This window comes from Balaenoptera acutorostrata, chromosome 19, assembly GCF_949987535.1.
Source record: "Balaenoptera acutorostrata chromosome 19, mBalAcu1.1, whole genome shotgun sequence".
NCBI classification, from domain to species: Eukaryota; Metazoa; Chordata; class Mammalia; order Artiodactyla; family Balaenopteridae; genus Balaenoptera; species Balaenoptera acutorostrata.
The window spans coordinates 13,974,560-14,002,286 of NC_080082.1; the positions used below are offsets into that span (position 1 = coordinate 13,974,560).

Sequence of the window (27,727 nt, forward strand, 5' to 3'; positions counted from 1 at the left end):
CTGGCCCAGGGGAGCAGGGCCACCCAACTGACCCGAAGACTCAGGACAATAGCAAGGGACTGCTATGTGAAGTAACTGCATTTTGTGGTGGTTTGATACTCAGTAGAAGCAAAGAGATACACGACCCCAATCTCCAAGCATTTCAATTCACAGTGCTAATGCCAAGCCTGCCAGCAAGAAGGCCTCCAGATCTGACTCCCCTCTAGGGCCAGACCAAGTGAAAGGGCCTCCATGCTGACAGAATCAGAATCTCTCCCACAAGGACCCACCGCTCCAGGACCCACTGTCACAATGGTTCACACTCCCACGAGGACTCTCTCTGAGATGGGGAGACAGAAAGGTGCTTCTGAAGAGGTGGTGGTGGCCTTGGGGCCTTTACACACTCACCCGTGGTCTGGCAGTGGATCACCAGGATGTTGGCCATCTCAGCAAACTTAACGCTGGAGGGGTTCTTTTTAATTTCCTTCAAGAATTCTCCAAGGACCACCTCACACCTACCAATGAGCAAAGAGAAAGGAAATAGCTCATGCAGCCAGAGCCAGAGGAGCCGCCACCAGTGCCATTTCTGCTGTGTTCTGTGGGATACGCTTGTCAGATGGACCTTTTTCAGAGGCTGGGGGTGGATGATCTCCTAGCTCCTCAAAGCAGGAAGCACACGAGCCAGGAAGAGGACGGTGAATTTCGTGTTCTCCTGCCGCCGCCTGTTGGTTGGGTGTGGGGTACGCGTTCTCGCCGAGGGGCCCCTGCAGCCGCCTGTCCCTCCCCTCCTCCACTCACATTTTCCGAATCTCTTTGCCGTTGTCGCCCAGGATCTGGAAGAGTCCATCCAGGATCTCTGGCAAATAATCCAGCAGGTTAATGTCTGGCACGGACTCCAGGACCAGGATCTGCCCCAGGGGAGGAAACCATCAGGGAAAGTCACCAGCCAGAGAACCCGCATCTCCTCGCCCATCCTCCGACTGGCCAGTGAGAAGGGGCCCTGCTGAGGCATCTTTTCATGGCACTGCAGGTGTCCCATGGGGGAGGGGGTGCTAGTAGCTGTTGTTTCTGTTCAATGGGCAGGGGACGGCAATTTAACCCCAAGGCAGTTCAGATGCCCAGGGGCGGGGCGGAAGGTGCAGGAGGAAACCCATGGGAAAGGTGGGCAAGGCTAGAAGAGGAGTGACAGCTGGAGGAGCACAGCTGGCTTCAAAGGTAAATCTGGGTGTTTCCAGAGACAAGGAAGGAACCACATCCTCTTCAGAGGCAAACGTGATGGGCTTTGGGGGCAGAGCTGAATAAACATGTTTTCGGATTATCTGGTGTCATCGGCTCCTAGAAGGATAACAATCAGGCATCCCCGCAGCCACAGGAAGTGCCCAGGTGAGCCAGAGGGCAGACCTCACTCAACTAGAGGCTCGTTATGGCTGGAGGAGGAGTGTCACGGGGCCGGACCTTACCCAGGAGATGATGAACTGCCGGGCGTACTGGTTGTTGGAATAAATCCTCTCCCGCAACAAGGGGATGAAGCCCACCAGGTCGAACTTGTTGCTCTCCGTCACGATGTCCTGTGGGTCAAAGGCATGAGAGCTGCCTGCTGGGGGCGGGGCTGCCTGACCTGGCTGAATCCCTGGCCCGGGCTGGCTCCAGGGGTCAGGCGGACATAGAGGAAGATGACGGAGCCCAAGTCAGGCAGGAGAGGCCCCCGGAGCACCCTTCCTCACACAGGCCGAAGGACCAGCAAAAAGGATGCACTGAAAGCAGGAATCAAGGTCGAGAGAACTAATCAAAAGGCAAAACCCTGCATCTCTGTGGTCCGGATCGAATGCCCTGGTGAGCTGAGCATAAGCTGCCCCTGTCACTCGGGGCAGGGTGGGGCTAGCATGAGGGGACATTGGGGTGACAGAATGGTTCTGTATTTTGATCCTGCTGTTGACATAACTCTATACTCTCATCAAAGAACTGTATACTATTCCATTAACTGTATGTAAATGAAAAAAATTTTTTTTAAATTACGAAGAGCATTCCAATGATAGAATTTATAAGCTGTACAGACAGATGGAAGAAACAGATGCTAAAAATAAGAGTGGGGACCAAGTACAAGTACCTTTAAGAGGCGGTCTAGGAGCTCAGAGCCGCTCTTCACATTGGGGTCTGGGTCAGCAGCCAACTATGAGAGATGGAGGTGGAGAGAGGGTCACTGTCAATATATAAGACAAGGAATCCACTGAAGTCCCACAGCAAAGGCCTTGGGACAGCCTGAACATCGCATGGGCACCTCTTTCAGTGCACAGATGGAAGACAGGCAGGGGAGGCAAGGGGGTAAAGCGGAACTTGGCAATGCCGCCGAGAGGTGGCAGACCCCCGTTCTGCTCAGGGACCGCCGGGACCTGCTGCCACCAGTCAGGTGGTTGCTTCCCGCTGGCCTTCCTCAGGGCTTTCCAATCTTACAATGCTGGGTCCTGTCTCCACTCCTGGAGGAGGGGACGGATCAGCTGTGAGGCTGATTCTCTAGAAACGACTTCAGGGAGGAGAACTCCATGACGATGAGAGAGGTGCTGATGAGCTATCAGGGAACCCAAAGCCTTTCTAAGCAGAGCTTTTTCTAGAGCTTATGGGCTACGCTCTCCTTGCAGGGGAAATACAGTCTGTACTACCGAATCACCACCTTCACCTTCTATAAGGGAGGTCAGTGCTCTCAAAAGACTGTTTTTTTCCCCTCCAATTTGTGGTGGACTGATGCTTTTGTAAAATGCACTAAAAATAAATTAATAGAGGTGTGGGGGAAAAACAAACATAAATATTTACAAGCCCATCTAAAAAATATATCATTAGATTGAACAGACAACAAGCACCCCTGGTAGCATGTGCTTATCTGCTCCCCTTGCATCTCGGAAAAGGGAGGCCAGCACTCAAGGTCCCGAAAGGTCAAGTCAGGTGTGTCGGGCGAGCTCAGCCCAGTCGAGTGAGGAGCGGTCACCTTGCTCAGCCCGTCAAAGAGCACGTTGAAGTGGGGCAGCACAGCGCCTCGGGCCACCTTGACGATGTTGTAGAGGGCCTCACACGCGTAGTAGCGCAGTCTGCTGTCAGCGTCATTGAAGCAGGTCAGCACCGGCTCGATCAACTCCTTCAGGTAGAGCCCCGAGTCCTGCGATGGGGCAGGAGCAGAGGCAGCTCAGAATGGGTCAGACCTCAGGGACCCAGCCCTCGGCTCCCTTGGAGACGCTCAGGCCCTCGAGTGAGGGCTGGGCTAAAAGACCCTTTGCAAGTCAGCCTCCTGGGATAGGGGCCACGCCCAGGACCCAGGGTGCAAGGCCGCAGAGCCAGCCTTGAGGTCTGAGATATGGAGAGAACGGCAATAAAGAAATCACAAGTCTGCAACACGCTGCTGGGGCTCGGGGGTCAGGGTCGAGGCCCTGGCTGGTGTGTACGTCCCTCCAGGAGAAAAGCTCACCTTGCCCAGCGCGATGGAGCAGGCGGCCAGGCCGATGAGGCCCCCTTTCCGGCTGTGCGGGTGCTGGGACAGGGCAAACTCCTGAGACAGCGTCTGGATCACATGCTTGATCTGCACGGTGTTGTTCTGGGCCACGAACTCCCGGACCAGCCTGGAGAGGGAGCAGAGAGGGGCTGCAGGACCAGCGGCATCAGGCGGCTCCTGCGGCTGCCGGCCTGGGGCCCGGGGCTGGGGTGAGGGAGGGAGATGACCGGTTTAGAAAGAGGAACTGGGAGTCAGGCATCTCGGGGCAGGGCTTTCCCAGTTCTGCTGCTGACTGGGAGGCGTTGGCTGGGTCACGGTCCTTTCCCTTTTCTGGGTCTCCGTTTCCCTTTATCTACCACAGAATGAAGAACAGTGAGCAATCTCACTTCTGGGAATCTGAGAGAATGCACATGAACGTTGTGCTGGGGCCCCAAAACTGCAATGATCCACCGTCTTCATTCAACACTTGCTCAGCCCTCCATTCATGCACCCAAGCAGTTCTCTGTGTCTGTGTCATCATTTCCAGGGACGGTGCTGAACCCGGCCCAGGTCCAACAGGCACGAGCCACACACAAACAAGCACACGTAGCAACACGGCACAAGCAACACCACAGAAACAAGAATGCCATGGGCATGGGAATTCCCTGGTGGTTCAGTGGTTAGGACAACGCGTTTTTCACTGCCGAGGGCGCGGGTTCCATCCCTGGTTGGGGAACTTAGATCCTGCAAGCTGTGTGGCGTGGCCAGAGGCAAAAAAAAAAAAAGAATGCCATGGGAAGTGTCCCTGGGCTGACGGGGAGGTGCCTTCTGAGTCAGATCTTAGTACCATTAACAGGCATTTTCCAGGTAAAGAAAGGAAGGCAGGGAACCTCAGGCACAGGGAAGAGCCTGGCTAAAGGCGGGGGCCCTGAAAAGACACGGTGTATTTAGGGAAGGGTGAGGAGTCCGGTGTGTGGAAGGGGTGGCTGGGGACAGTTAAAGGAAAAGAGGAGCCGGTGAAAGGTTTCCAGCAATGGGGTGACATATTTATGTCTATGTTTTGACCAGAGAGGCTGCCCTGGGTGGGGGTGGGCTGGTTTGACAGAAGGAGACTGAAATATCTCCAAGGGAGAACACCGCAGCTACCAGGGTCAGGAAGGGGGGCCTGAAATATGGCTGAGGCAGTGGGAAGCAGCAGGGAGAGGGGAGAGGGCAGGAAGGGTAGAGACGCCGGCAAGGTGCCCACCTGGGGGGTGATGCTAGCAAGGAGAGGGGGTCTGAGGGAGGCCCCGCCCGACTGGAGGAGAGCAGAGGGAGGCCCAGCTCTGTCAGGCACCAGGGTCTCCTTTCAGAGCCCAGTGGACGTGAAGACACTCTGCCCTTCGGAGGCTCACAGCGTCTCTGCGGTGAGAAGCCTCATGTGGGCAAATTGTGGCATGAGGGGCCCAGATAACCATTGGGGAGCTGCGGCCTGGGGGTCAGGGACATCTTCCCAGGAGTGGGAATTGAGCTGGACCTCGGAGGAGGCAGGGACCCTGAGAGAAGGAAACAGGTGTTCCGGGCAGGAGGAAATGTGTAAGCAAAGGCAAGGAGAGAAAGATAGCCAAATTTGCCTGGGGTCCAGAGAACAGCAGGAAATCAACTGGGATGAGCTGGCCTGGCAACTCAGATTCAAGAGAAGGGATCTCACATCATGGGTAACAGGGAAGCTGTTTGCGGGTTTTGAAGAGATGGTGAAAGGGTGTTTTAAGAAGCCATGAGATGGATGGGAACGGGGAGACTGTCCCATCATCAAGTGAGAGGGACTAGGACCAGTGTAGCAGCTGAAGGTGTGACGAGGGAGGCCTAGAGGTCAAAGACTTTTCAAAGTAGCTGCCTGGACTCATTGCCTAATTGCTCTGTGCCCATCACGGCAAGTACACTGCTCGCCTACGGCATAAATGGGGGTCTCCAGCTGGCTCAAAGAATTTTAAGGACAGTCAAGTTCAAAAGCTATCAGTTAGTTTGTGTGGTTCCAGCTCGGTGTCAGGAACCTGCTAGTAATTAGCGTTGTTTAAAATAAACGTGCTGGGACTTCCCTGGTGGTCCAGTGGTTAAGACTCCAAGCTCCCAATGCAGGGGGCCCAGGTCCGATCCCTAGTCAGGGAACTAGATCCCGCATGCATGCCGCAACCAAGAGCCCTCATGCTGCAACTAAAGATCCCACATGCTGCAACTAAGACCTGGCACAGCCAAATAAATAAGTAAATATTTATAAATAAATGTGCTGTCCTTTGAGGCTGTGACCACTCCTGTAAAGAGGCTGTTCAATGGGGATTACAGGGCTTGATAAAGATTCAATCCCGCAAGTCGTAGGCGGGGCATCTGTTCTATGAGCACAGGCAAATCAAACAGGCCTGGCTCCTGAGCTGGCGGATGTGGGGGCAGAGACAGGGATTCCAGGAAGGGGCTGCGCAGATGGCCTGTGAGGGGTCTCTTGCTTTGATCTTTATAGGGTGTGATTCCACCAAGCCCACCCCAGGGGGCTGCGGGCTGTGGATGAACCAAGGGCCTCGGGAGGAAGCCAGTTCCACAGGTGCCCCCTCCCTAAGCAGTGTAACAAGGCGCAGCAAGGATGGCTCTACGTAAACCCGTTGTATCCTCTAACAGGACAAACCCGCCAGATGAGGCCCAGTGGTGTGTCAGAGCTCTCTATTATGACAGACACAGCCTCTTGAGAAAAGCCCTGCAGGTGCGCCAGAGAACAGCTAGAGCATTGGTGGTTCAGTGGTAGAATTCTCGCCTGCCACGCGGGAGGCCCGGGTTCGATTCCCGGCCAATGCAGTGCTGCTTTTTGGCCTCTTCCTGGCAGGCTCCCCCAGAGATCCTGCCGCAGGATCCAGCTCCTCAGCCACGCCCGGCCTGCAGCAGCCAAGGGGGCTGCGAGTCTCTGAGCACACTTCCCTGCTTCGTGAGCATGACCAGCAGCTGGCTTCTCCACAGAGGCACCACTGGCTGTGGGGCCCTTCACCCCGTAAGGGGACTCCTGCTGCACCCCTCAGCCTTGGCCAGTCTCCAGCAGGAAGCTGTGCTGAAGCCTGTGAGCTGTAAAACAGCTCAACACACCACGTGAACGTGGGATGGGAGGACCCACACTTCAGAGAGGAGGAAGTCCCCAGAGTCTCAGTGGGCTTTTTGCTACTGAGAAGGAACGACTTGAGCTCTACTTTCTGTCCTGACGCCTGAAGGCAAATCAACTTCTCACGCACACACACACACACACACACTCTCTCTCTCTCTCTCTCTCTCTCTCTCTCTCTCTCTCTCTCTCTCTCTCTCTCTCCCCCTCTCTCTCCCTCTCTCTCCCTCTCTCTCTACCTCTCTACCTCTACCTCCTCCTGCCTTCTCTCCTGCTCTGGAGCCTACGCTTCTGCCCTTGCAGCTGTGCTGATGTGGCCTTCCATTCTGTGAATCAGTGTACAGACAAGGGGACTGGGGACTGGGGTTAAAGGGAGGTGCTCACACAGCTGCTCACAGCTGGAGCACTGGTGGTTCAGTGGTAGAATTCTCGCCTGCCACGCTGGAGTCCCGGGTTCGATTCCCGGCCAATGCAGCAGCAAACTTTTTTTTTATCATCCTAAGAGACTGGATTTGACATTTCACACTGCCCACAGCATTGGGGATACAGTCTGAAAAACCTAGAATGACTTTTTTCTAGCTTGAGTTTTCCACGCCTGTTCCCTAAGTTCCACAGAGATCTAGATCTTGTGCCCCTGGTTCTTGAGGAGTCCAGGATGTGGGGATCACCGAAGCCGCTGCAAGCAGCTGTGCCTCCCCTCCTGCCCAGACAGGCTGCCCGGGGACTCTGACCGCGCTGCCCCTGGGGAAGCCAGGCCGTGTGTGTTTCTGCTCCGTCCGCGTTAGAGCAGCCCTGAGAGTGGGAGTAACGACATTCACGAGGCTCCAGCAGGGCAGCAAAGGAGACCCAGCCCTGCCAGCAGCGCAGCCCAGCCTGGACCACCTCCTCGCCTGTCTCCTTGTTTCAGGTCACAAACGGTCCCTGAGCCACCGGAAAGGGCCCTCCTCCCCACGTGAGAGACGGCACAGGGGACGCATTCCCTGCCCCTGAGGAGTTCTCTGCCAGAATCCCGTGGAGGGGAAACAAGAGAGGCCTCAAGGACTTTTGTGCAAAACAGAAAAAAACTCTGGTGAGGACAGTGCAAGGTGAGGAGGGGGCAGGCGAGAAAGAGCCCAACCGGCAGCTTTGGTGGGGAGGGAGTTGGGTGGGGCTTCATGAGGGTCAGGTTTTGAAAGGGGCTCTGAAGGATCAGTAGGTGTTCATTCAGGGTGAGGAGGCCCAGACAGAGGGAACAGCATGAACAAAGGCTCAGAGGAAGGAGAGAGGCACTTGGTTTGGCAGCACAAAGGACACAGGTGGAGGAGACGTGGGTGACAGGGCCAGAGAGGCTGCGCCCGCTCACGTGCTTGGCAAAGGAAGTGGCCTTTGCTGCTGGTGGCCGTGAGCAGCCCCGGCAGGTACGAGCGATCTGCAGCGGTGGGTGGTAGGGATTTGAACAGCGTTTAGGGAACTCTGAAGACTGCAAAGGCTGACAGAGACCAAATGGTGGGAGAGCATGAGGAATGGGGCACTCACGTCGGGTGACAGCGGGCAAGTGTAACAGGGTCTCCTGAAGGGGGAGGAGATGGGCAAGGGGAATATCTGTGTTCAGCACCCCCCGACATTCCCGTTCGCTCTACACCAGCTGCAAGGCCCCCCAACCCCGAATCTTACCAGGACGCAACTCAGGGCACCCCAGGCCACTACAATACGATGGCCCATTCAGTTCCCGAGGGCCTGGAACCCCAAGTCTCTATCTGCACTTGGAGGAAGAATATTATCAGTGTCCAGGAGAGCGAGACAGTGACAAACAGTGGTTCCCTGCGGAGGGGAAACCCTGAGAACACGTTCTCACCAAAACCATCCGTCCTTAGAGCACCGGGCCTGGCCCTGTGGGTCACCCCTGGGGCCACAGCAGGAAGACCTGTCCCACGAACCGAGCCCACGCTCTCTACCTGACAGTCAGGGTGATCAAGGCAGGGCCGGCTGACCTCTCCAGTCTCACTGCTCAGCCGCCCAGCACAACCTTCCTCTCCAGTAAGGGCTTCTTACTGGGCCCTGCTATGCTACTCCTTGGACACCTCCTGTCCATTCCACTCTGTGGGGAAGCTCCCGCTCCCCTCCACACCCCAGCCAGCCTTTAAAGTCCAGTTCAAATCCAACCCCCTGCTTTTCCTGACCTTCCCAGGAAGGACCACTCCTCCTCTGGACGCTGAAGGACTCGGCGACCCCGCAGTCTGTGCCAGCACTGCACCATCGAATGCCATGGGTTCTTTCTCAGGTGTTTCACGTTTCTAGCTCCACAGCTCCTTGCCAGCGTCCCTGAGGACAGACTGGTGTCACGATCCTCTGCCTCTTGAGCGCCAGCCCTCTCCCCGCGTCTAGAGCTCCCCACACAGTAAGTGAGGAATCAGCAAGCATCTGCCCAGGGACCCATCTGTGCAGGTGGGTGGGCCCACAGGGCAAGCTGTAGGGAAACACGGGCAAAGCCCCACGCTGCCGTACTGGTGACAAGGGGTGGCCTGCTCATCTACACCTAACCTGGTGGGTAAATCAGAACTGTACTTGGACGGGCCTAACCCCTAGTTTACAATCCAAGTTAGGAGGGACAAAGCACACCACTACCAGGATCTCCAAACGCACACTGAGAAGGACCAGGTCCCCAGGGCCGTGGCTGGGGACAGATGCCGATGCCAGGATGTGACTTGACATGCGTTTGCCTCAGGGTGAACCAACCCCTTGGGGGTGCCCCAAATAGCCCCCGTCAGCAGGACCTGGTCTCTCCACAGGGCACAGGCAGAGAGAAAAAGCAACTACAAAGGGAAGCAGAGGAAGTGAAGTTTGAAATCCGGGCGCCCCCAGTTCCAGGCTAGTGTCTCTTGAAAAGAACACCCCGTCTCCTCTTTCATCTCCACGTTTTGAGGCACACCTGGGGGATCTCAACTAGTTCTGAAGTTAATATTTGGCCCAGAAACTTATGATCACAAATCCCAGTGACCTTTGCTGACATTAGGGTCACATGCATTGCTGTTCTGTGTCCCAGAGAAGAGATCTGCTTCTGCTTCGTTCCTCTAAAAACTCTGGCTGACGAAGTATCCTCTAGAGATTGCTCAGAGCCTCCATTCTCAACTAGTCAGAGGTGTCGCAGGGTGGCAGGAACACCCATTCCCCAGGAGGCACCATGCCCAGTGCTGGCCAACTCCAAGCTCTCGACACTGCTCTCAGCTTCACGAAGTGCCACACCCACTACCTTGTCCCTGATGGAGAAGGAGCCACAGACAGGCCAGGATGTGTCTTTCACCCAAGGAGAACCTGGGACCTCGTCTCAGCAACAAAACCACAGCCCTGCACTGGGCCCCTCGGCCTCTGTAACGCAGCTCGAGGACCACCACAGGCTGCACGAGGACTGGGGAGCTGACCACTTGCCAAGAACACACTCTAAGTATTCCAGGGGTTGGTTATTCCTCACAGCAACCTCCTTCTGTAGTTATTATCATCTCACCATTTAGATTTGAAACAGAGCCTCAGGGAAACCAAGTCCCTTTCTTGAGGTCACAGAGGATCTGAACCTTGGCACCTACAAAGCCCAGGCCCCCTCAACTGTACACCAGTTCCTCCCGCCCATCTTCTTAAAGCACGTCAGCTGCAAAGTGCACACACCCAATTACAGAGGGTACTTCCCTCGTGCAGAACTCAGGCCCCAACTGAAGTGCAGCTTTCTCCATGCGTTTTCCCCACTGTCTAGTGTTAGACATCTCTGAAGCATTCCTCCGCCACACACGGGTGTACAGATGAGGTACATACTTGAGATGTTGAAATGAAGGTCTAGGGCTGGTTTTCTACCATTAAGGCAGGAAAGAAGTAACCACTTGCTGAGCATTTACTACATGCTAGGTAATGTGGTGGATGCTTTACACGCGTTCTCTCATTTAAACCTTAAAATAAGCCACGGGGCTTCCTTGGTGGCACAGTGGTTGAGAGTCTGCCTGCCAATGCAGGGGACACGGGTTCGAGCCCCGGTCTTGGAAGATCCCACATGCCGCGGAGCAACTAGGCCCGTGAGCCACAACTACTGAGCCTGCGCGTCTGGAGCCTGTGCTCCGCAACAAGAGAGGCCACGACAGTGAGAGGCCCGCGCACCGCGATGAAGAGTGGTCCCCGCTCGCCGCAACTAGAGAAAGCCCTCGCACAGAAACGAAGACCCAACACAGCCAAATAAATAAATAAATAAAATTTATAAAAAAAAAAAAAAAGCCACGGAGCTAGGTACTATAATACCCATTTTACAGATGGGGGGAACTGAGGCTCAGAGATGTTACGAAACATATAAGGTCACACAACTTATGGATGGTAGGTGCAGAAATCAAACCTAGATTTTTCTGACACCAGGTCTGAAATCTACCATGTTACATTACCCCCTCTTCAAACATCAAAGCTCCCACCTGTTGGATGCCTACTGGGTGCCAGGCACTTTACATGCATTATTTCATTTAAACCTTTCTCATTTCATTTGTTGATGTCCAAATGGCCCGGCCAGGAGGTGGCAGAGGTTTCAGCCATTGCACACACATTCCTATGTCTTCAGAGGAGACAGTCTTTGCTGTGGCTTTGTACTATTTTTAGAGAATTAAAAAAAATAATGCACATAATGTGTTTTGCACTGCATATGCTCATGTAACAGTATTAGTGCAAAATCAGAATCAAACTGTGATGTTATACACACCAAACAAGATCATACTCATTCATTAACTGCTGACTGAGAACCTGCTTTGCTCCTTGCTCCAAGAAGGACAGAAAGATAATCCAGAGTTGTGTTTATTCCTGTGCTGTAAAAATTTCAGCCTGGACTTCGGGCTGCCATTTTTTTCCTGACAAGTCCAATGAACCATCCCAGTTCTCTATGTAACATGCTGTAATCAGGCAACATATTCAGGCAGCGATTTCCCAAAGAGAATCTGGCAGGTAAACGTCTCCTCCATCTGCTTTGCTGAGTATTTAAGTAACCTGGTTTCCACTTGCTCACTACTCTCCAATAACTGAACAGGAAAAGCAGAACATCTGCCTCTGAGGAAAGGCCCAAGAGCTTCTGAAAAGGCCCAAGAGTTAGTTAAGTAGCAAAATATACTGAGCATCCACTGGGTATAATCAGTGGAAAAACTGTAAAGGAGACAGCAAGAGGCATGTTTGGATCTCAGGTGACAATAGACCACTGAATAAGCGCTTCCCTCACACTGTAACACAACGTACAGGCACTCTTATTTTTTAAAATTGAGATATTATTCACATGCCATAAATTCACTCTTTAAACGTGTACAATTAATTCAGTGAGTCTTAGTATATTCACAAAGCTGTGCAAGTGTCACCACAATCAATTTTAGACTTTTTTTAGTCATCCCCAGAAGAAAACCTGTACTCATTAGTAGTCACTCCCCATTTCCCCCAAGGCCCCTCCCCCAAGCCCTAGGCAACCACTGATCTACACTGTCTCTGTGGATTTGCCTATGAATCCACACAAATGAAATGATACAATACCTGGCCTTTTGTGACTGGCTTCTTTCACTTAGCATAATGTTTTCTATGTGCAATTTTTTTCTGAAGATGCGTTAACTGAGGCACATAGACGTTAAACCCAAGGTCACAAACTCAAATGCTTACAGGAGCCAAGAAGGAGACACAAATGAGAAGGCCAAGGGAGTTAAGACAGGCTGTAGTGAACTTGCCAACACAGGAAGCAAACTGGGGAGCCCATGTCCTGGCTGGGGGAAGAGGGTGGGCCCCTGGGTCCCCTACTGCTACATGGGAATGTGGGCCGCACAGAGCCACATCTTCCCATTCTTTAATAGAAGCCAGAAACCTGAACTTCACTGTGAAATTTCTTGATTTAAAATACCCTGCAATCCAGGCCAAACCAAACAGGTCTGCGGCAGGACACGGCCCCTGGCTGCCAGTCTGTGACCCCTGGATGAAGCAATCTGCTGGGTGGAATTCTGACCCACACTCCAAAATCTGCCTGAAGTCACTTGGTAATAAACAGTGTCTCCCTACAGAGGTGGCAGGCTCCAAAGAGCTAGGTCAAACTCAGCAGTTCAACCCTGATCTGATCACAGAGCCCCAGGGATCCCTGCTCCCCATGCCACCCTCCCCACCCTGCCTTCCCCAGCAGGCAGGGACTCATCCCTCAGGAGCTCTGATCCTGGAGCCCCTCCTTGGGCTTTGGTGTTCTCAGGGCGCAGGGCCTGGGCACCTCCATTTGCTGGCTTTGGGAACTCAAAGTTCAGGAACACCAGAGACTTGCCAGTGAGCCCGTCCCTGGTCACCACGAAGGGCATCATCTCTCCCAGCCTGCAGTGAGGGCCCTGGCACCGCAGTGTGGGAGCACCCACCGCACTTATCAGAGCGCCTGCTGGCGTCTCTCCCCCACGCTAGACTCTCCCGGAGAGCAGGGCCTGGGGTGTCACCAACCCCGTCCTCGGGACTCATCAGGGACTATAACCCCTGACACCAGGGCCGCAAAACCCGCCACAGCCATTCTAGAATCTTAGCCTCGGGGCCTTATCCCTGAGAAGCTGTGCGGGTGTGCTGGAGCCAGGCTGTGGGGTGAAGGCTCTCCAGGACTGTGCACAGCAGGCTCACACAGTCAGCCGTCAGATCCTGGTCACCTAACACAGCCCGGTCTTGACAGTCTAGAGTCTGGGGTCCTTCAGTTGAGCCAAGCATCCGCCTCTGCGTTTTTAGTGTCTGAGAGGCCTGTCATCAAGATAAAACACCCTCTTCTTATTAGGAATTTTAATCCCTCACTCTAGCACCCCATGCAGTACTGGCTCTGCCACCCGAGCAGATAGATGGTTTCCAGAAAACAGAAAGTGGCAGTTAAAACTACCATGGGGGTGTTCAAGTATGACATTTTATTAAGTATATGTCTCCCTTTTGGAAGGGAAAACCATTCATTGTAATGGGGAAGCCTTTTGAGACAGATGAACCTGGGTTTTTAATCCAGGTTCTAGCTGTGAAACCTTGGGATGATTACTTACCCTCAAGGAGCCTCTGTTTCCTCATCTGCGAAATGGGGTAACACTACCTAGCTCATAGGGCAGCTGCGCAAAATAATGAGATGAGGGATGTACAAAGGCCAAATCCTCCTCCCCCCAAATAAGGCAGACAGCGTTTTACACGTGATCACTTTTTAAAATGATCAACGTTATGGACTGAATTGTACACCCCCCCCCCCCCGCCCCGGTTCATACAACCCTAGTGGGAGTATTTGGAGATAGAGCCTATAAGGGAAGTAATTAAGGTTAAATGAGGTCATAAAGGTGTGGCCCTGATCCAATAGGATCAGTGTCTTTATAAACAGAGACACTACGAAGCTCCCAGGTGAAGCACAAATAAGTCCCTCTGTCCCTGAGCAAGTTGTGAAACACATACTCTGAGGAAGGACAAACAGGACACTGGTCGGGGAACTAAGATCCTGCAAGCCACAAGGTGCAGCCAAAAAAAAAAAAAAAAGAAAGTGGTGCTTGATGAGAGAAGCAGCTAGGTGGTTCTGGACATACTGGATGTCAGAGCTGAATGGGAGGGTCCTTTTTAGTAAAATCCAAACCCTTTAGCCAAGGAGGAAACTAAAACCCAAAGCAGTTAAGGCAGTGGTTCTCAACCGGGGTGACTGTCTGTTCCCCAGGGGACATTAGGCAGTGTCTGGAGACATTTTTGGTTGTACAAGTGACAGAAAGCTACTGGTGTCTAGTGGGTAAAGATCAGGGATGCTGCTAAAAACCCTATAATGCACAGGACAGTCCACCACAACCAAGAATTATCTGTCCAAAAATATCAGTAGTGCTGAGGTTAAGAAACCCTGAGTTAAGGAATTTGCTGGAGGTCAAAGAATGAGTGTCACACAACAGACTAGATTAGAGCTGTACAAAGCGTTCTGCAGTGATGGAAATGTTCTAAAATCTGCACTGTCCATTATGGCAGCTGACAGCCACATGTGGCTGTTGAACATGTCAGATATGGGCAGTGTGACTGAGGAACTGGATAAAATTTTTATTTTATCTTTAATAATTTAAATGTAAATAGCCACCCATGGCCAGTGGCTACTCTATTAGACAGGGCAAAACTACAATCTATATTTCCTGACGCCCAGACTGGCATTCTTTCACAGCCTGCCTCTTTCTATTCTTTTGAAATTACCCACCCACCAGACTTTATCACACGATTTGGCTGGAAAAAAAATACAAATGTAAAATAACAGCAGAAAAAGCTTAATGTTTGCAGTTAAACACCTTGTTTTGTAATTAAAAAAAAAAAAAGCAAAATGTCAGATCATGGTTACAAATACAGTGGTACCCCATTATCCAGTTTCAGTTACCAATGGTCAACAGCAGGTCAGAAAATATTAAATGGAAAATTCCAGAAATAAACAATTTCTAAGTTTTAAACTGTATGCGGTTCAGAGTGGTGAGATGAAATCCTGTGCTATCCCACCAGGACATTAGTCATCCCTTCCTCCAGCATATCTATGCTGTATATGATACCCACACACTTAGTAGCTTCTGGTTATCAGATTGGCTGTTGGTATCGCAGTGCTTATGTTCAAATAGCCCTTATTTTACTTAATAATGGCCCTAAAATGCAATGCTGGCGATGCCGGTCATTAGGATATTCTCTTACTGTGCTTAAACTTTACCATACAAACGTATGTATGGGAAAAAACATAGTATATATAGAGCTTGGTATCATCCAAGGTTTCAGGCATCCACTGCGTGTCTGGGAACATATCCCCCACAGATAAGAGGGTACTACTGTACGCGTAATAAGACTGCAAAAACAAGAACAAATAATTCCTTCTTTCACTTGCAGGGAAGCGTGATATGACAGAGATAAACAGCCCTCTGAGCCTTGAGGTTTTGGCTGATTTCTCCACTTGGTCAACTTACTGTCCCTTTCACTTCTCAGAAGCTGGGTAGGAAATGAGGCAGGTCAACATCGTTAGCAAATTCTCATGCTTCCCACCTCCCTCCCATCAGAGGTCACTCTCTGATTTGCTCGTTTGCATGGAGACCACACTGAGGACGCACCATGTGCCAGGCACTGTGCAAAGCACCACGCATACATTTCGTCCCTTCGTTCTCACGGCAGCCCCTTCGGGGTACCAGGAGGTTAAATAATTTGGCCCATGTCACACAGCCAGAAGCAAAGCTGGGACTGCCAATCTCCTGCTCTTAAGCACGGCCCTAACGGCCTGAAACCTGGAGTAGCACACTGGCTGCAAAGGCGTGAGGAGCTGCCCGGAGGAGCGGGACCCCTGCAGAGCCAGGACTGAGTCCCGGCTCCACTCTCCACGACCATCCCGGGTGCCCGCGGCTCTTACTTCTCGATCTCCAGTGCTGCCACCTTCCGCTTTTCGTAGAGCTTGTCATTGAGGGCGCGCACGATGTTGGGCGTGAGCGGCGCGAAATCCTTCTCGGGGTTCATGGTGGCAGCTCGGGGCGATCCCCGGAGCCCCGCGACTCCTCAGCCCGCGGCAGCCCGGGCCGCGCCGGGGCTAGGGGAGTCTGCGGCTCCGCGCTGCCTCCGGCGCCGGCTCATGGACCACGCCGCCCCGGGCCGCCTGTCTCGCTCCGCCGCCGCGCGCCGCCTCGGAACCCGGGCCTGGACCCAGTCTCCGTACACCTGCCCGTGGCCGCCAAACAGCTCACGAGACCCGCTCCCGGCCAGCACCTGCCGGGCTCAAGGGGCAGCGGCCATGTTACTCAGATCAGGTGACTCTGCACCGACTTCCGCCTTCCGCCGCTAGGACCCGCCCCTCGCCAGCCACGCCCCCGCACGCACCCGCAGGTGGATTAGCCACGCCCCCACAAGGCTCCACCTTCTCCCATCACACTCCTGCTTGTAGACCCCCACGGTATGGGTTTGGTTTGAGGCCTGCTTAGTAGGCTTGAATACCATGCACTCCACTGCCTGCACGTGGTAGGCTTGGAACATGGTGGGCTTCTGTACACGTTCCTGAGAACGAAGGGGCTCTTGGAGCCTGACTCGGTTAGCATAATTTATTCTATATCTACTGAATCCACTAGTTCATCCACTGCTTAGTCACCAGCCAGTTTCTCATATGCCAATGATTCCCAAATTAGAGTAACACCATCTTGATTTTTGCCATATCCTAGCCACTTGTACTATTATTTAAAAAATATTTTCTCTAATCAACGAACTTAAAAAAATTTTAAATTCCTACTTTAGCCTTGCTTATGCCCTATAATCATGGGTTTGAATAGTGATATATATATATTTCTAAAACACATAAATAAATTGCAATTAAAAACAGAATAATCTGTCTATTGTGACCCCAAAAGTGGGTTCACCTCTTGGTGGGTATTGAGCCAAAAGTCACAACCAAGCCAAAGTTAGGGAGAAGGAAGCATTTATTATTTCTTGCAACAAGTAAGTAGAACACCAGTGATCTCTGCCAAAGCAGTGTCTCCCCCAACAGCAAATTTGGGGAAGTTTTAAGCTAAAGGTACATGGGTATTCATGAAGGGGCTTGAGCAGTGGAGAATTCAGCATAGAATTCGGGCCACAGTCGACAGAGTCCAAGCTTTAGTTGATTGAAGTCACGAGGGTCAACGTCATCATTCCATCCTCCTCCTAGGTGGGGGCCTTAGTTCTTGCAGTACTCAAAAACCGTATCAGATTGTTATGTACATCCCTTGAGGAGGAACTAGGACTCTGTTTTATAGTTGAACTGTTTTTCTTGACTGCTTTTCCTTTGTTCTTGCATTCCCTTACTTCCCTTAATATCAATGATTACTGAGACCTGTTCCAGGGCAGGCATTGTGGCCAGATTTAGGTCACAAAACAGCTTAGGCCGCTTCTCTTATGTCAAGAAAGCCTTGCCTGTTACTCTTTCTTCAGGGACCCCCTACTCTTCCTGCTTATACTACCACCTAAAATCTCAGGTACCAACAGTGGCTGTCACCCCACCATTTGGGACTCAGGATGTGTTATCATGCTCTGATACCTTGGAGGGCTGGGTTACAGACAGCAGAAGCCCCAAATGTGTTGCTTGCAGGTCTCCAGATGGATCCACTAGAAAGCAGCCCCTCCAAGTGCTTTGAAGTGTCACACTAAATCCTGGAACAGAAATTGAAGCTACGTGATAAGAATTTTAAAAGCACTTTATTGATTCAGTGTGGCTAAAGATACAGTAACAGGGAGATGCATCAGAGTTCCTTATCATAAGCTTCCGCATTGGACAGGGACTTAGGACAAGGCTATATCACAGTGGAACCCAATGAGGATTCATATTGTTAAAAAACAAAATTCAGCTGAGTAAATTTGAGGATCTAATTGGCTTTATTCAACAATTTATGACTCTGGCAGCATCCCATCTAGCAGACAGGAGCTTCAAAGAGCTTCAAAGACTTTTATAGGCAGAAAGGGGAGGGGGCTGGGAAGGAACTGGATGGGTTCAGGTCTGTCACCATCCTTGGGAGAAGGGGGTTGTTTATCATGCAGATTACCTCACCAGAGCTGATCAGGTAATTCCAGATTAATTAGTTAAAAGGCACATTCCTGGGAGAAGCTGAAACTACAATTAGGTTAGCTATGAAGTCTTGATTTGCTGACGTGGGTTTAGCACAAGTGACTCAGTTTGGGCTTGTTGTTTCTTTTTTTTTTTAACAATGTGAACATAACACTGGTGGTACTTTTTTCTGAGTGAAAAGCACTCACTTAAAGCTTATAACAGTTTTGAAAATGGAGTGTTATTCTCATTCCACAGATCAGAATCTATGGGACACAAGTGAGGAGCTATAGGTGGGTAGAATTCTGAGATGACCCCTAAGAGTCCCTCCCTTTTGGGTATATGCCCTGTGCAAACCCCTCCCTTCAATTGTGATTGAGTCTTGTAAATATGATGGACTGTCATTCTAACAAGTATTATGTTATATAGCAGAGATTTTGCAGATGTAATTGAGGTACCTAATCATCTGACTGTGAGTTACTAAAAAGGGAGATTATTCTGAGTGGGTCTGACCTAATCATGTGTGGACTTAAAAGCCATTAGAAGAGATTTTAAGTGGGAGGGAGATTCTCCTGCTGACCTTGAGAAGTCAACAGTAACAGTGAACTGTTTATGACAGGTCATTTGGTAAGGACCTGAGAATGGTCTCCAGTTGCTAAAAAGGGTCCCCTTTTGTCAGTTGCCAAGAAAATGGGACTTCAAATGGCTGCAAGGAAATGAATTTTGTCAACAAACTGAGAGAGTTTGGAAGAGACTCTTTCCCCAGTTGTCTCTCCAGATGAGGATGCAGCTGGCTGGTTCATTAGCAGGGGGTTTTGAAGATGGAATTTTAAGAAAAGGGTTGGCAGGTATCTAAACATATAGATCTAAGCTTTCATAAATGCTTCTCTGCCTTAAGTCTAGAGGAAGAAATTCTTCTTGATAAGCTGGTAAGTTCTGCTGAAGTTTTCTTTTAGATTTTGGAGACAAGAATTTAACAACAACTTTGTGGTTTGTTACAAGATGTGTTTCAAAGCTGTAAGGTTTTTTTTTCTAAGAACTACTTGTCTGTAGAAAGCCTTATTTCTCCCCCATCATTTCAACAATGTTTACTTTCTTTCATAAATGAGACTTCTGTGAGACCATCAGCATTGAATGAGATACACATTGAACCATGTTCGGCATCTGGTTTCAATTATTTTAGATTCAAGTGATGATCTAAGAAAGGAGGAGCCTCAGCTGAATTAGTTTGATTCTTCTAACGGTTTGGACTCAAAGCACCTGCCCATTTTACCATCCGCCTTCAGATTTCGGGGAGATTAAGAACTTAAGGTAGAGAATCTTTGAGACTGTTACAGAAAATTAAAAAATTCAGGTCTTTGTTCGTTAACCGGTCAGATGGAATTTGGGGGTCAGAAAGAACTAGAATGGTAAATTTAATTGTAACTCAAGTTGCACCCAATATTTAAAGACTACTAAATGTGCACGATACAGTAAAAATTCACACGGTAAGAAATTATTAAATGTTTAGAAATCCAAATTTTCACCTTTTTCTGTTTTTAATACCCGCTCCCCGGGTGACAAAGTGGACTCAAATTTCCGTTACCCCTTACCCAACAAGGGGTGGTGGTACTACACGCTTACCTTGGGGAAACAGCTTGCACTTTATACCTGGACAGGAAAATCGTTTGGTGAGAGAGAAGGCTAAAGGAAACGGAGGCAGGTGGCGTGACCGTAGCACAGGCCCGCGGTTACTCTTGAGGAGACGGCCTCAGCCCCAAACCACCTGGACCACCTAACAAAACCGCTTTTCCCGCCGAGTCTCGCCCTCTGGCCATTAAGTCACCACAGCCCGCCCACCCGAAGCCGTCGTCGTGGTAACGCTGTTTGGTCCCACCCCATCCCTTCGCCCCGCCCACCGCCTTGTATATTTGTAGCCAGCCGGGCTTCGATTGGTCCATCCGTCCTTCACTCTGGGAGAGGTTCCGGGCTGCGGGGCTCTGGAACTCATATTTGAATTTGTGGCGCCGGGAGTTCGTGAGGTGAGGAATGGAGCTGGGCGTCTTGCTGGAGCCAACAAACTTGGTGGTGAGTGACCCTGAGGGGAGAAGGGCGATAAGGGCGGCCGAGGTGCAGGGACGCTGAGTCAAACAAGCCGCCTCGAGATGGGGGGCTTCAGCCGGGCTGCTTCCCTCCCTGAGGCAGCCCCTCTGTTCGCTTCCTCGCAGCCTCTAGGTTCTTCTCTCACGTCGTTTTCCTCGCGTCTCAGAGACAAAGCGCCCGCCCCTCTTCTGTCGCCCCTGGAGGGAGGCTCCTCCTGACGCTCCTTTTTCCTCTTCTTTCGCGAACGGTGTCTCTCAGTTCCTTCCCTCCTCAGTAGCAACCCTCCGACCCTGTCGTGCTTACACCTCCCCCAAGCGTACTTGACTCCCCCTGACCTCTTTCGTAATTATATCCGGCTCTCCGTCACCAGCACTGTCAGAAACTTTCTCCCTGCCCTTGACAGTGTGGAAAAGACTCCTGAGAAACTTGAAGCGCGGTATAAAGTGCTACAGAAAGGTAAGCTCTTGTCCCAGTTGTTGACTCTGAATGAGGATGGATTCATATCGAAAAAAGGATTATTTTGTTCTTGGTCGGACCCTGTTGAGACATACATTTCGTATTGGCGTTATGAATACTGTCTAGACCTTAAAACAGAACAAAGCCAATAGGTTTGTTGGAGTACAAACTTTGAGGCTTGATCCAAAACATAAAAACAACCACTGGTAGAAAAGACTTCTTTTCGTTAATTTCTGTGTTTATTATGATCTGACTCCCCCCCACCCAGCCCCCACGTACTGAATTTCAAATTGAGGTCAGAACCATTTAAGGAGTTTTACAGTGTAAATGGACATCTTTTCCTACATCCCCTGTGTTACTGTGAAAATCTACTTTCTTTCCAGTTTGATAATTCAACTTCATATTCTGGATGTCCAGCCTCTGGAAACAGAGGTTCTTAACTTGGGGGGGGGTGTGTGTGTGTGTGTGTGTGTGTGTGTGTGTGTGTGTGTGATAGTTCCCTTGAAGAACCAAGAAAACCTTGGAGTTTTTTATAGAATATGACACGTAGAAATTTTATACCAATTTCAGGGAGTTTTAAAGTCCACTTTGAAGTATGGATATCCGAAGGACCTCAGTCCAGTTCTAGAGGTTTATTTCTATTTTTTTAAAAAGTAGAAGTAGTTAAACAGCCAAAGCAGGTAAGTGTTTTACTTCTAAAAAATGGCCGTCATTTAATTTGAGTTGTTTTAAGACTTGTAGTTCTCAAGGAAGTGGGGATTGAGAAGGCTGAAGCAGTTGTAATAGTGTTGCCAAACCAAACTTGGATTTGCTCCACCGTGCACAGTAAAGCCAATCTACTGACACTGGGTTGTGGTGAAGGAAAGTGCAGCATTTATTGCAGGCACCAAACAAGCAGTCAAGGTAGGTAATGCTCAAAAGGCCCAAATTCGCTGATGGCTTTCAGGGAAAGGTTTTTAAAGACCGGATGAGAAGAGAGGGTTGCCAGGTGTATGATCAGCTCATGGACATTCTTCTAATTGGTTGTTGGTGAGGTAATTGGGAGTCGATATCATTAAATCTTCTGGTTCCAGCTGGTCTGGGTCAGCATGCAATTAACTTCTTTCACCTGGTGTGGGTTTCAGTATCTGCAAAAGAGCGCGAAGGATATGGCTCAGAACATTATCTATAGCCCTTAAGGAGGAACTAAAGGTCCTTGACTTTGTTTTATGGCTGAACTATTATTTGATCTTGCTTGATTGTTTTCCTTTGTTTCTGTATTTTCTCACTTCTGATTAAATTTTGTTCTGTGGGACTTGGGGAAGGCCTAGGAGGCTAAAGCTTTTCTACAAACAAGAGGCAGGTGGAGGACATGGGGGAGGGGAGAATCTGTGCTGGGAAGGCCCCCTAGGATCCTACTCAGATACATTAGTAGCATAGCTTCAAAATGAGCACTGAGTTAGGAATTTTAGAGAAGACACTGAAATGCTTTCTAAAGTTATAGGAAGGTCATTCACAGATGAGGGTATGGGCACACAGGCATACAAGAAGACAATTGATAAGATTTTGTATCTTTTTGAGTTAACATAAAAAGTAGGAAAGTTCTTTTTTATTTCAGTTCAATTTGATATTCAATTAAAAAAATTTTTTTATTGGAGTATAATTGATCTAGTTTCAGGTGTACAGCAAAGTGAATCAGTTATACATATAAAATTCTTGATCAACAGGGAGTTAAAAGAATTTATGTGGCTTAATTTTTTGGATGTTTTATATTAAAATAAGTTTTATTGTGAAAAAATAACGTGTCCTGAATATAATTTATATTGTCAAGCATTATTTTTTCCACATTAGAACTTTAGTTCGCCTGAAACTTAGTTTGTGTATGATGTGATAAATAGCTTTTACTAAAACTTTTTCATTGTTCTGTTGCTGTTTGCAAAACCATGGCTCATGGGCCAAATCTGACTCACCATCTGTTTTTGTAAATAAAATTCTGTTGGAACACAGGCACATCCATTTGTTTACTTGTTGTCTGGCTGTTTTTGTGCTACAATGTCAGAGTTGAGTAGTTGTGACAGAGACTGCCTATATGGGCTTCAAAGCTTAATATATTACTGTCTAGCCCTTAACAGAACTTTGCCAACCCCTGAAATATGACATCCTTTCCTCACCAATTGGATAATGTCATGTTCCCATATAGTTTCAATATGTATGTGTTTGTTTTTGAGCTTTTCTAGTCTGTTGCATGTGTCTAGCTCTGCACATATAACAGTGTTTTAATTACTTTAGTGCTAAAATAGGGCACTGTCCAATAGGTTAACTGCTTCCCTTACTCCCTATACCAGGTTGTTCTTTGCCTTATTTATTCTTGGCCCTTGGATCCTTCATACTATTTTTTTTTAAATTTATTTTATTTTAATTAATTTATTTTTGGTTGCATTGGGTCTTCGTTGCTGCACGTGGGCTTTCTCTAGTTGCAGTGAGTGGGGGCTACTCTTTGTTGTGGTGCACGGGTTTCTCATTGCGGTCACTTCTCTTGTTGCAGAGCATGGGCTCTAGGCATGTGGGCTTCAGTAGTTGTGGCACATGGGCTCAGTAGTTGTGGCTTGGGAGCTCTAGAGAGCAGGCTCAGTAGTTGTGGCGCATGGGCTTAGTTGCTCCGCGGCATGTGGGATCTTCCTGCAGCAGGGCTCGAACCTGTGTCCCCTGCATTGGCAGGCAGATTCTTAACCACTGCGCCACCAGGGAAGTCCCCTTCATACTAATTTTTATGATCAGTTTATTAAATATCATGAGAAATCTTTTTGGGGTTTCAATAGGAATTGCTTTGAATATACACGTTAATTTGGGAAGAGTTGTCATCTTTACAATATTCAGTCTTTCCATCCGTGAACATAGTGTATCCTGATTTTTTTCATGTGTCTTATTTTTTATTTTATTTTATTTTTGGCCGTGGGGCATGTGTGATCTTAGTTCAAACCCACGCCCCCTGCAGTGGAAGCGCAGCGTCTTAACCACTGGACCACCAGAGAAGTCCCTGTTTTCATATCTTTTAATGTGATATTAAGATTGTTTAGAGTGTTCATAAGGGAGATTGGTCTTGGTTTTGCTTTCTTGTGATTGTCTGGTTTTAGAATTAGGATAATGTCTGACTTCTTTAAATGATTTGAGATGTGTTGTATTCTTCTCTATTTCTGGAAAGATTTTGTATAGGATTGGTATTTTTTTGTTAAATATTTGATAGAAAACACCAATGCATCCATCCAGACCTGGCACTTTATTTGTGAGGAGGTTTTAATGAAATTTAAAAAATGAGAGTAAATTCTATTTGCCTATAACTTACCATTTCTGGCACTTTATTTCTTCTTGTAGATTCAAGTTTTCATCAGTTTTCTTCAGTATGAAAAACTTCCTTTCACATTGCTTATGGTATAGCTTGTTGGTAATGAATTCTGTTAGTGGTTTTTTTTTTTATTTTTTATTTTAATTATTTTTGTCTGTGTTGGGTCTTCGTTGCTGCACGCAGGCTTTCTCTAGTTGCGGTGAGGGGGGGCTACTCTTCGTTGCGGTGCGCGGGCTTCTCATTGCGGTGACTTCTCTTGTTGCTGAGCACAGGCTCTAGAGCATGCAGGCTTCAGTAGATGCAGCACGTGGGCTCAGTAGTTGTGGCTCGTGGGCTCTAGAGCGCAGGCTCAGTAGTTGTGGTGCACCAGCTTAGTTGCTCCACGGCATGTGGGATCTTCCCAGAGCGGGGCTTGAACCCTTGTCCCCTCCATTAGCAGGCAGATTCTTAGCCACTGCACCACCAGGGAAGCCCTGCTAGTGTTTTTTTAACTTGAAAATGTTTTTAGTTAATATATTTTTTTAATTTTTATTTATTTATTTTTTAAGAATTTTTTTAAAAAATTAATTTATTTTATTTATGGCTGTGTTGGGTCTTCGTTTCTCTGCGAGGGCTTTCTCTAGTTGTGGCAAGCAGGGGCCACTCTTCATCGCGGTGCGCGGGCCTCTCACTATCACAGCCTCTCTTGTTACGGAGCACAGGCTCCAGACGCGCAGGCTCAGTAATTGTGGCTCACGGGCCCAGTTGCTCCGCGGCATGTGGGTTCTTCCCAGACCAGGGCTCGAACCCCTGTCCCCTGCATTGGCAGGCAGATTCTCAACCACTGCGCCACCAGGGAAGCCCTTAATATATATATTTTTAAAGGTGTGACTCATGTCTTGTATTATGGCCGACTTGGCCCTTTCCTTCCTTACCTTTGTCACATCCAGTTCCTTGCCTAGATGTTTGGAATCTTGTCTCTTCTTCCACATCTTCCAAAGCATCAATCCCCACTACTCCACTCCTCTTTAGAGTCAGCTCTGACCTCAACCTCACTTGGGGCTTGAGGTTAAGTTTTTTGAGAACAGTGGGAGTAGCGGCATGTGACCATAGAAGGAGAGGCCTGAGAACTGGACCCAAAATGACAATCAGTTTTGGACAGGAAAACGCAGGAGATGAGTAGGAAAAGACAGACAAAGAAACAGAACACATGGGAGAAGCACATGAGGGCATTTGTGTGCACCCAAAAGAAAATGTGCGAGAATGTACCTGCAAAATTAATCTTAAAGGAACCACGTTTTGTGCCAAAAAAATACTAATTCCCTATGTGACCTCAGGCAATTTTTTTGCTGTCTAGAACATAAGCTTCTCCTTAAGATGAAGGGGGTAAACCAAGGTGATTTCTGAGAAACTTCCAGAGCTAAGATACTGTGACAACGGCCTGTGGGTCACAGAATTGATGTGAGTGAATGGACTGCCTTTAATGAGTCTAAACCCTCAGCCCAGGGAGCAGAGATCCAGGGATGAACTGGAGGGTAGGGAAGTGGAGGAGAGAGGAACTTGAGTACAAAACTTTGTGTACATGTGCACTTCTTTGGCAAAGGGTCCAGAACTATCAGTGGGGTCGGTGGCTCAAAGGGTCTGAAGATCTGGGTCTTGGAGACTCTTCTGTTTTGGCTCCGAGACCACCAGTCCCAGCCCTCACCTTCCCTTCCGGCTCCCAGCAAGTCAAAGTCTATTGATCCAGGGAGAGAGGAGGTTTTTAGTTAGATATTTGGAGTCATTCTTATCTTTGTTCTCCTGTATGTAATGTCTTTTATTTTTTTCCTGGCTGCTGCTTTTTTAAAAAAGTCGGTTTTATTGAGGCTTAATTTACATATGGTAAAATTCACTCTCTTTAGGAATATAGTTCTTAGAGTTTTGATAAATGTAAACAGTGGTAAACTACCACCGTAATCAAGATATAGAGTATTTCTGTAAGTTTATAAAGTTCTCTCATGCTCCTTTATCAATTCTCAGACCCCATACCTATCCTCTAGCAATTGCTGATCTGATATCTGCCACTATAGGTTTGCATTTTGAGAACATCATGTTAATGGAATTCTGTAGTATGCCTTTTATGTCTAGCTTCTTTAACTTAGCATAATGCATTTAAGATTCATCCACGTTGTTGCATGTATCAGTAGTTTATTCCTTTTTATGTGTGAGTAGTACTCCATTATACATATGTACCATAATCTGTTTATCCATTAGCCAGTTAATGGACATTTGGGTTGTTTCCAGGCTTTGGCTCTTAGCAATAAAGCTGCTGTAACCATTTGCCTACAGGTCGTAGATCTTTATTTTTGCTGGGTGACTACCTAGGAATGAAACTACTAGGTCATATGATAAGTGTATGTTTAACATCCTAAAATACTGCCAAACTTTTTTCCAAAGTGGCTCTTCCATTTGTTTTCCTCTCCTCAGCACATGACAGTTCTAGTTATTCTACATTCACATCAGCTCTTGATGATGTTAGTAGTCTAAATTTAACTATTCCATTCCATTCTATCAGCGTGTATTGATGTTTCACTGTAGTTTTTTTTTTTAGTGTTGGCTCTGCTGGGTCTCTGTTGTGGCACAAGGGCTTCTCTAGTTGCGGCGCGCAGGCTTAGTTGCCCCCCCGGCATGGGGGATCTTAGTTCCCCAACCAGGGATCGAACCCACGTCCCCTGCATTGGAAGGCGGATTCTTGACCACTGGACCACAAGGGAATTCCCTCATTGTAGTTTTAATTGCATTTCTCTGAGGACCAATGATGTAGAGCATCTTTCATGTATTTATTTTCTATATGTAATCTTCTTTGGTGGAGCATTATTAAAATCTTTTGCCTATTTTTTGGACAGCTTTATTGTGTTATAATTAACTACAGCAAATTACATATAATTAAATCATAGTTTGATATGTTTTGGCATATGGATACACCCATTAAATCATCACTACAATCAAATTAATGTACATGCTACAACATGGATGGACCTTGAAGACGTATGCTTAGTGAAAGAAGCCAGTCACAAAAGGCCACATGCTGTATGAGTCTCTTTACATAAAATATCCAGAATAGGCAATCCATAGAGACAGAATGTAAATTAGTGGTTGCCAGGCACTGGGACAGGGGAGAACGGGGAGTGGGTATGGGGGTTTTTGTTTTTGTTTTTGTTTTTTTGGAGTAGACATGGGGTTTTGGGGGGGATGATGAAAATATTTGGAATTAGATACTTGTGATGGCTGCATAGGTTGTGAATATTCTAAAAAACTACTGAACTGTGCAGTTTAAAAGGCAAATTTTATGGTATGTGAATGATATCTCAAAGCTGTTCAAAGAAAGGGAAAAAACTACTAGTTGTGATCCATTTATGGGTTATTCAAACAGCATTGTTTATAATTGCAAATACATGGAAACTAACTTAATGTCCATCAGTAGAAGAACGAGTATAGAAATGGTTGCATACCTTCAGAATGAAAAAGTGAAGAAGGTATTAAAATAATGAAGTGAAATATGGATCAATATGATGAACCTCACAATCATAGTTTGAGCAAAAAAAAAAAAAGATTGCAGAGTAATCTCTAACAGGTATAATACCAAATTAAAGTTTAAAAATATGTTATAGAACACAATATAATTTATTAAAAGTATAAAATTGAACATGGGGATCATAAACATCAGTTTCCAGATAGTAATTAGTTGTGGAGATAACTAGTGGTATGTACTTGTAGTGGAGGAGGGGAAGAGAGGAAGAATGTCATTAAGGAAGAATTTATAGTGTGTTTAAGTTATATTTGACAATGTGTTAT

General features: G+C 48.3%; 1 protein-coding gene and 2 non-coding genes across 4 annotated transcripts in view; 2 read left to right on the top strand and 1 right to left on the bottom strand.

Moving 5' to 3' along the window:
• Positions 1–16,309, bottom strand: part of VAC14 (VAC14 component of PIKFYVE complex) — a 98,744-nt gene extending 82,435 nt beyond the window's left edge. For both annotated transcript variants that reach the window (XM_057534721.1, XM_057534722.1), the window contains exons 1-7: positions 15,904–16,309; positions 3,434–3,584; positions 2,960–3,127; positions 2,087–2,149; positions 1,440–1,547; positions 778–887; positions 388–494 (exon numbers count right to left, since the gene is read on the bottom strand). In XM_057534721.1, coding sequence (XP_057390704.1) covers positions 388–494; positions 778–887; positions 1,440–1,547; positions 2,087–2,149; positions 2,960–3,127; positions 3,434–3,584; positions 15,904–16,007 — 811 coding nt within the window. In that variant the 5' untranslated portion in view covers positions 16,008–16,309. The remainder of the gene's footprint in view (positions 1–387; positions 495–777; positions 888–1,439; positions 1,548–2,086; positions 2,150–2,959; positions 3,128–3,433; positions 3,585–15,903) is intronic.
• Positions 6,189–6,259, top strand: TRNAG-GCC (transfer RNA glycine (anticodon GCC)). Its single transcript has one exon. It is a non-coding gene; the product is annotated as a tRNA-Gly (tRNA).
• Positions 6,958–7,028, top strand: TRNAG-GCC (transfer RNA glycine (anticodon GCC)). Its single transcript has one exon. It is a non-coding gene; the product is annotated as a tRNA-Gly (tRNA).
• Positions 16,310–27,727: the final 11,418 nt, after the last annotated feature.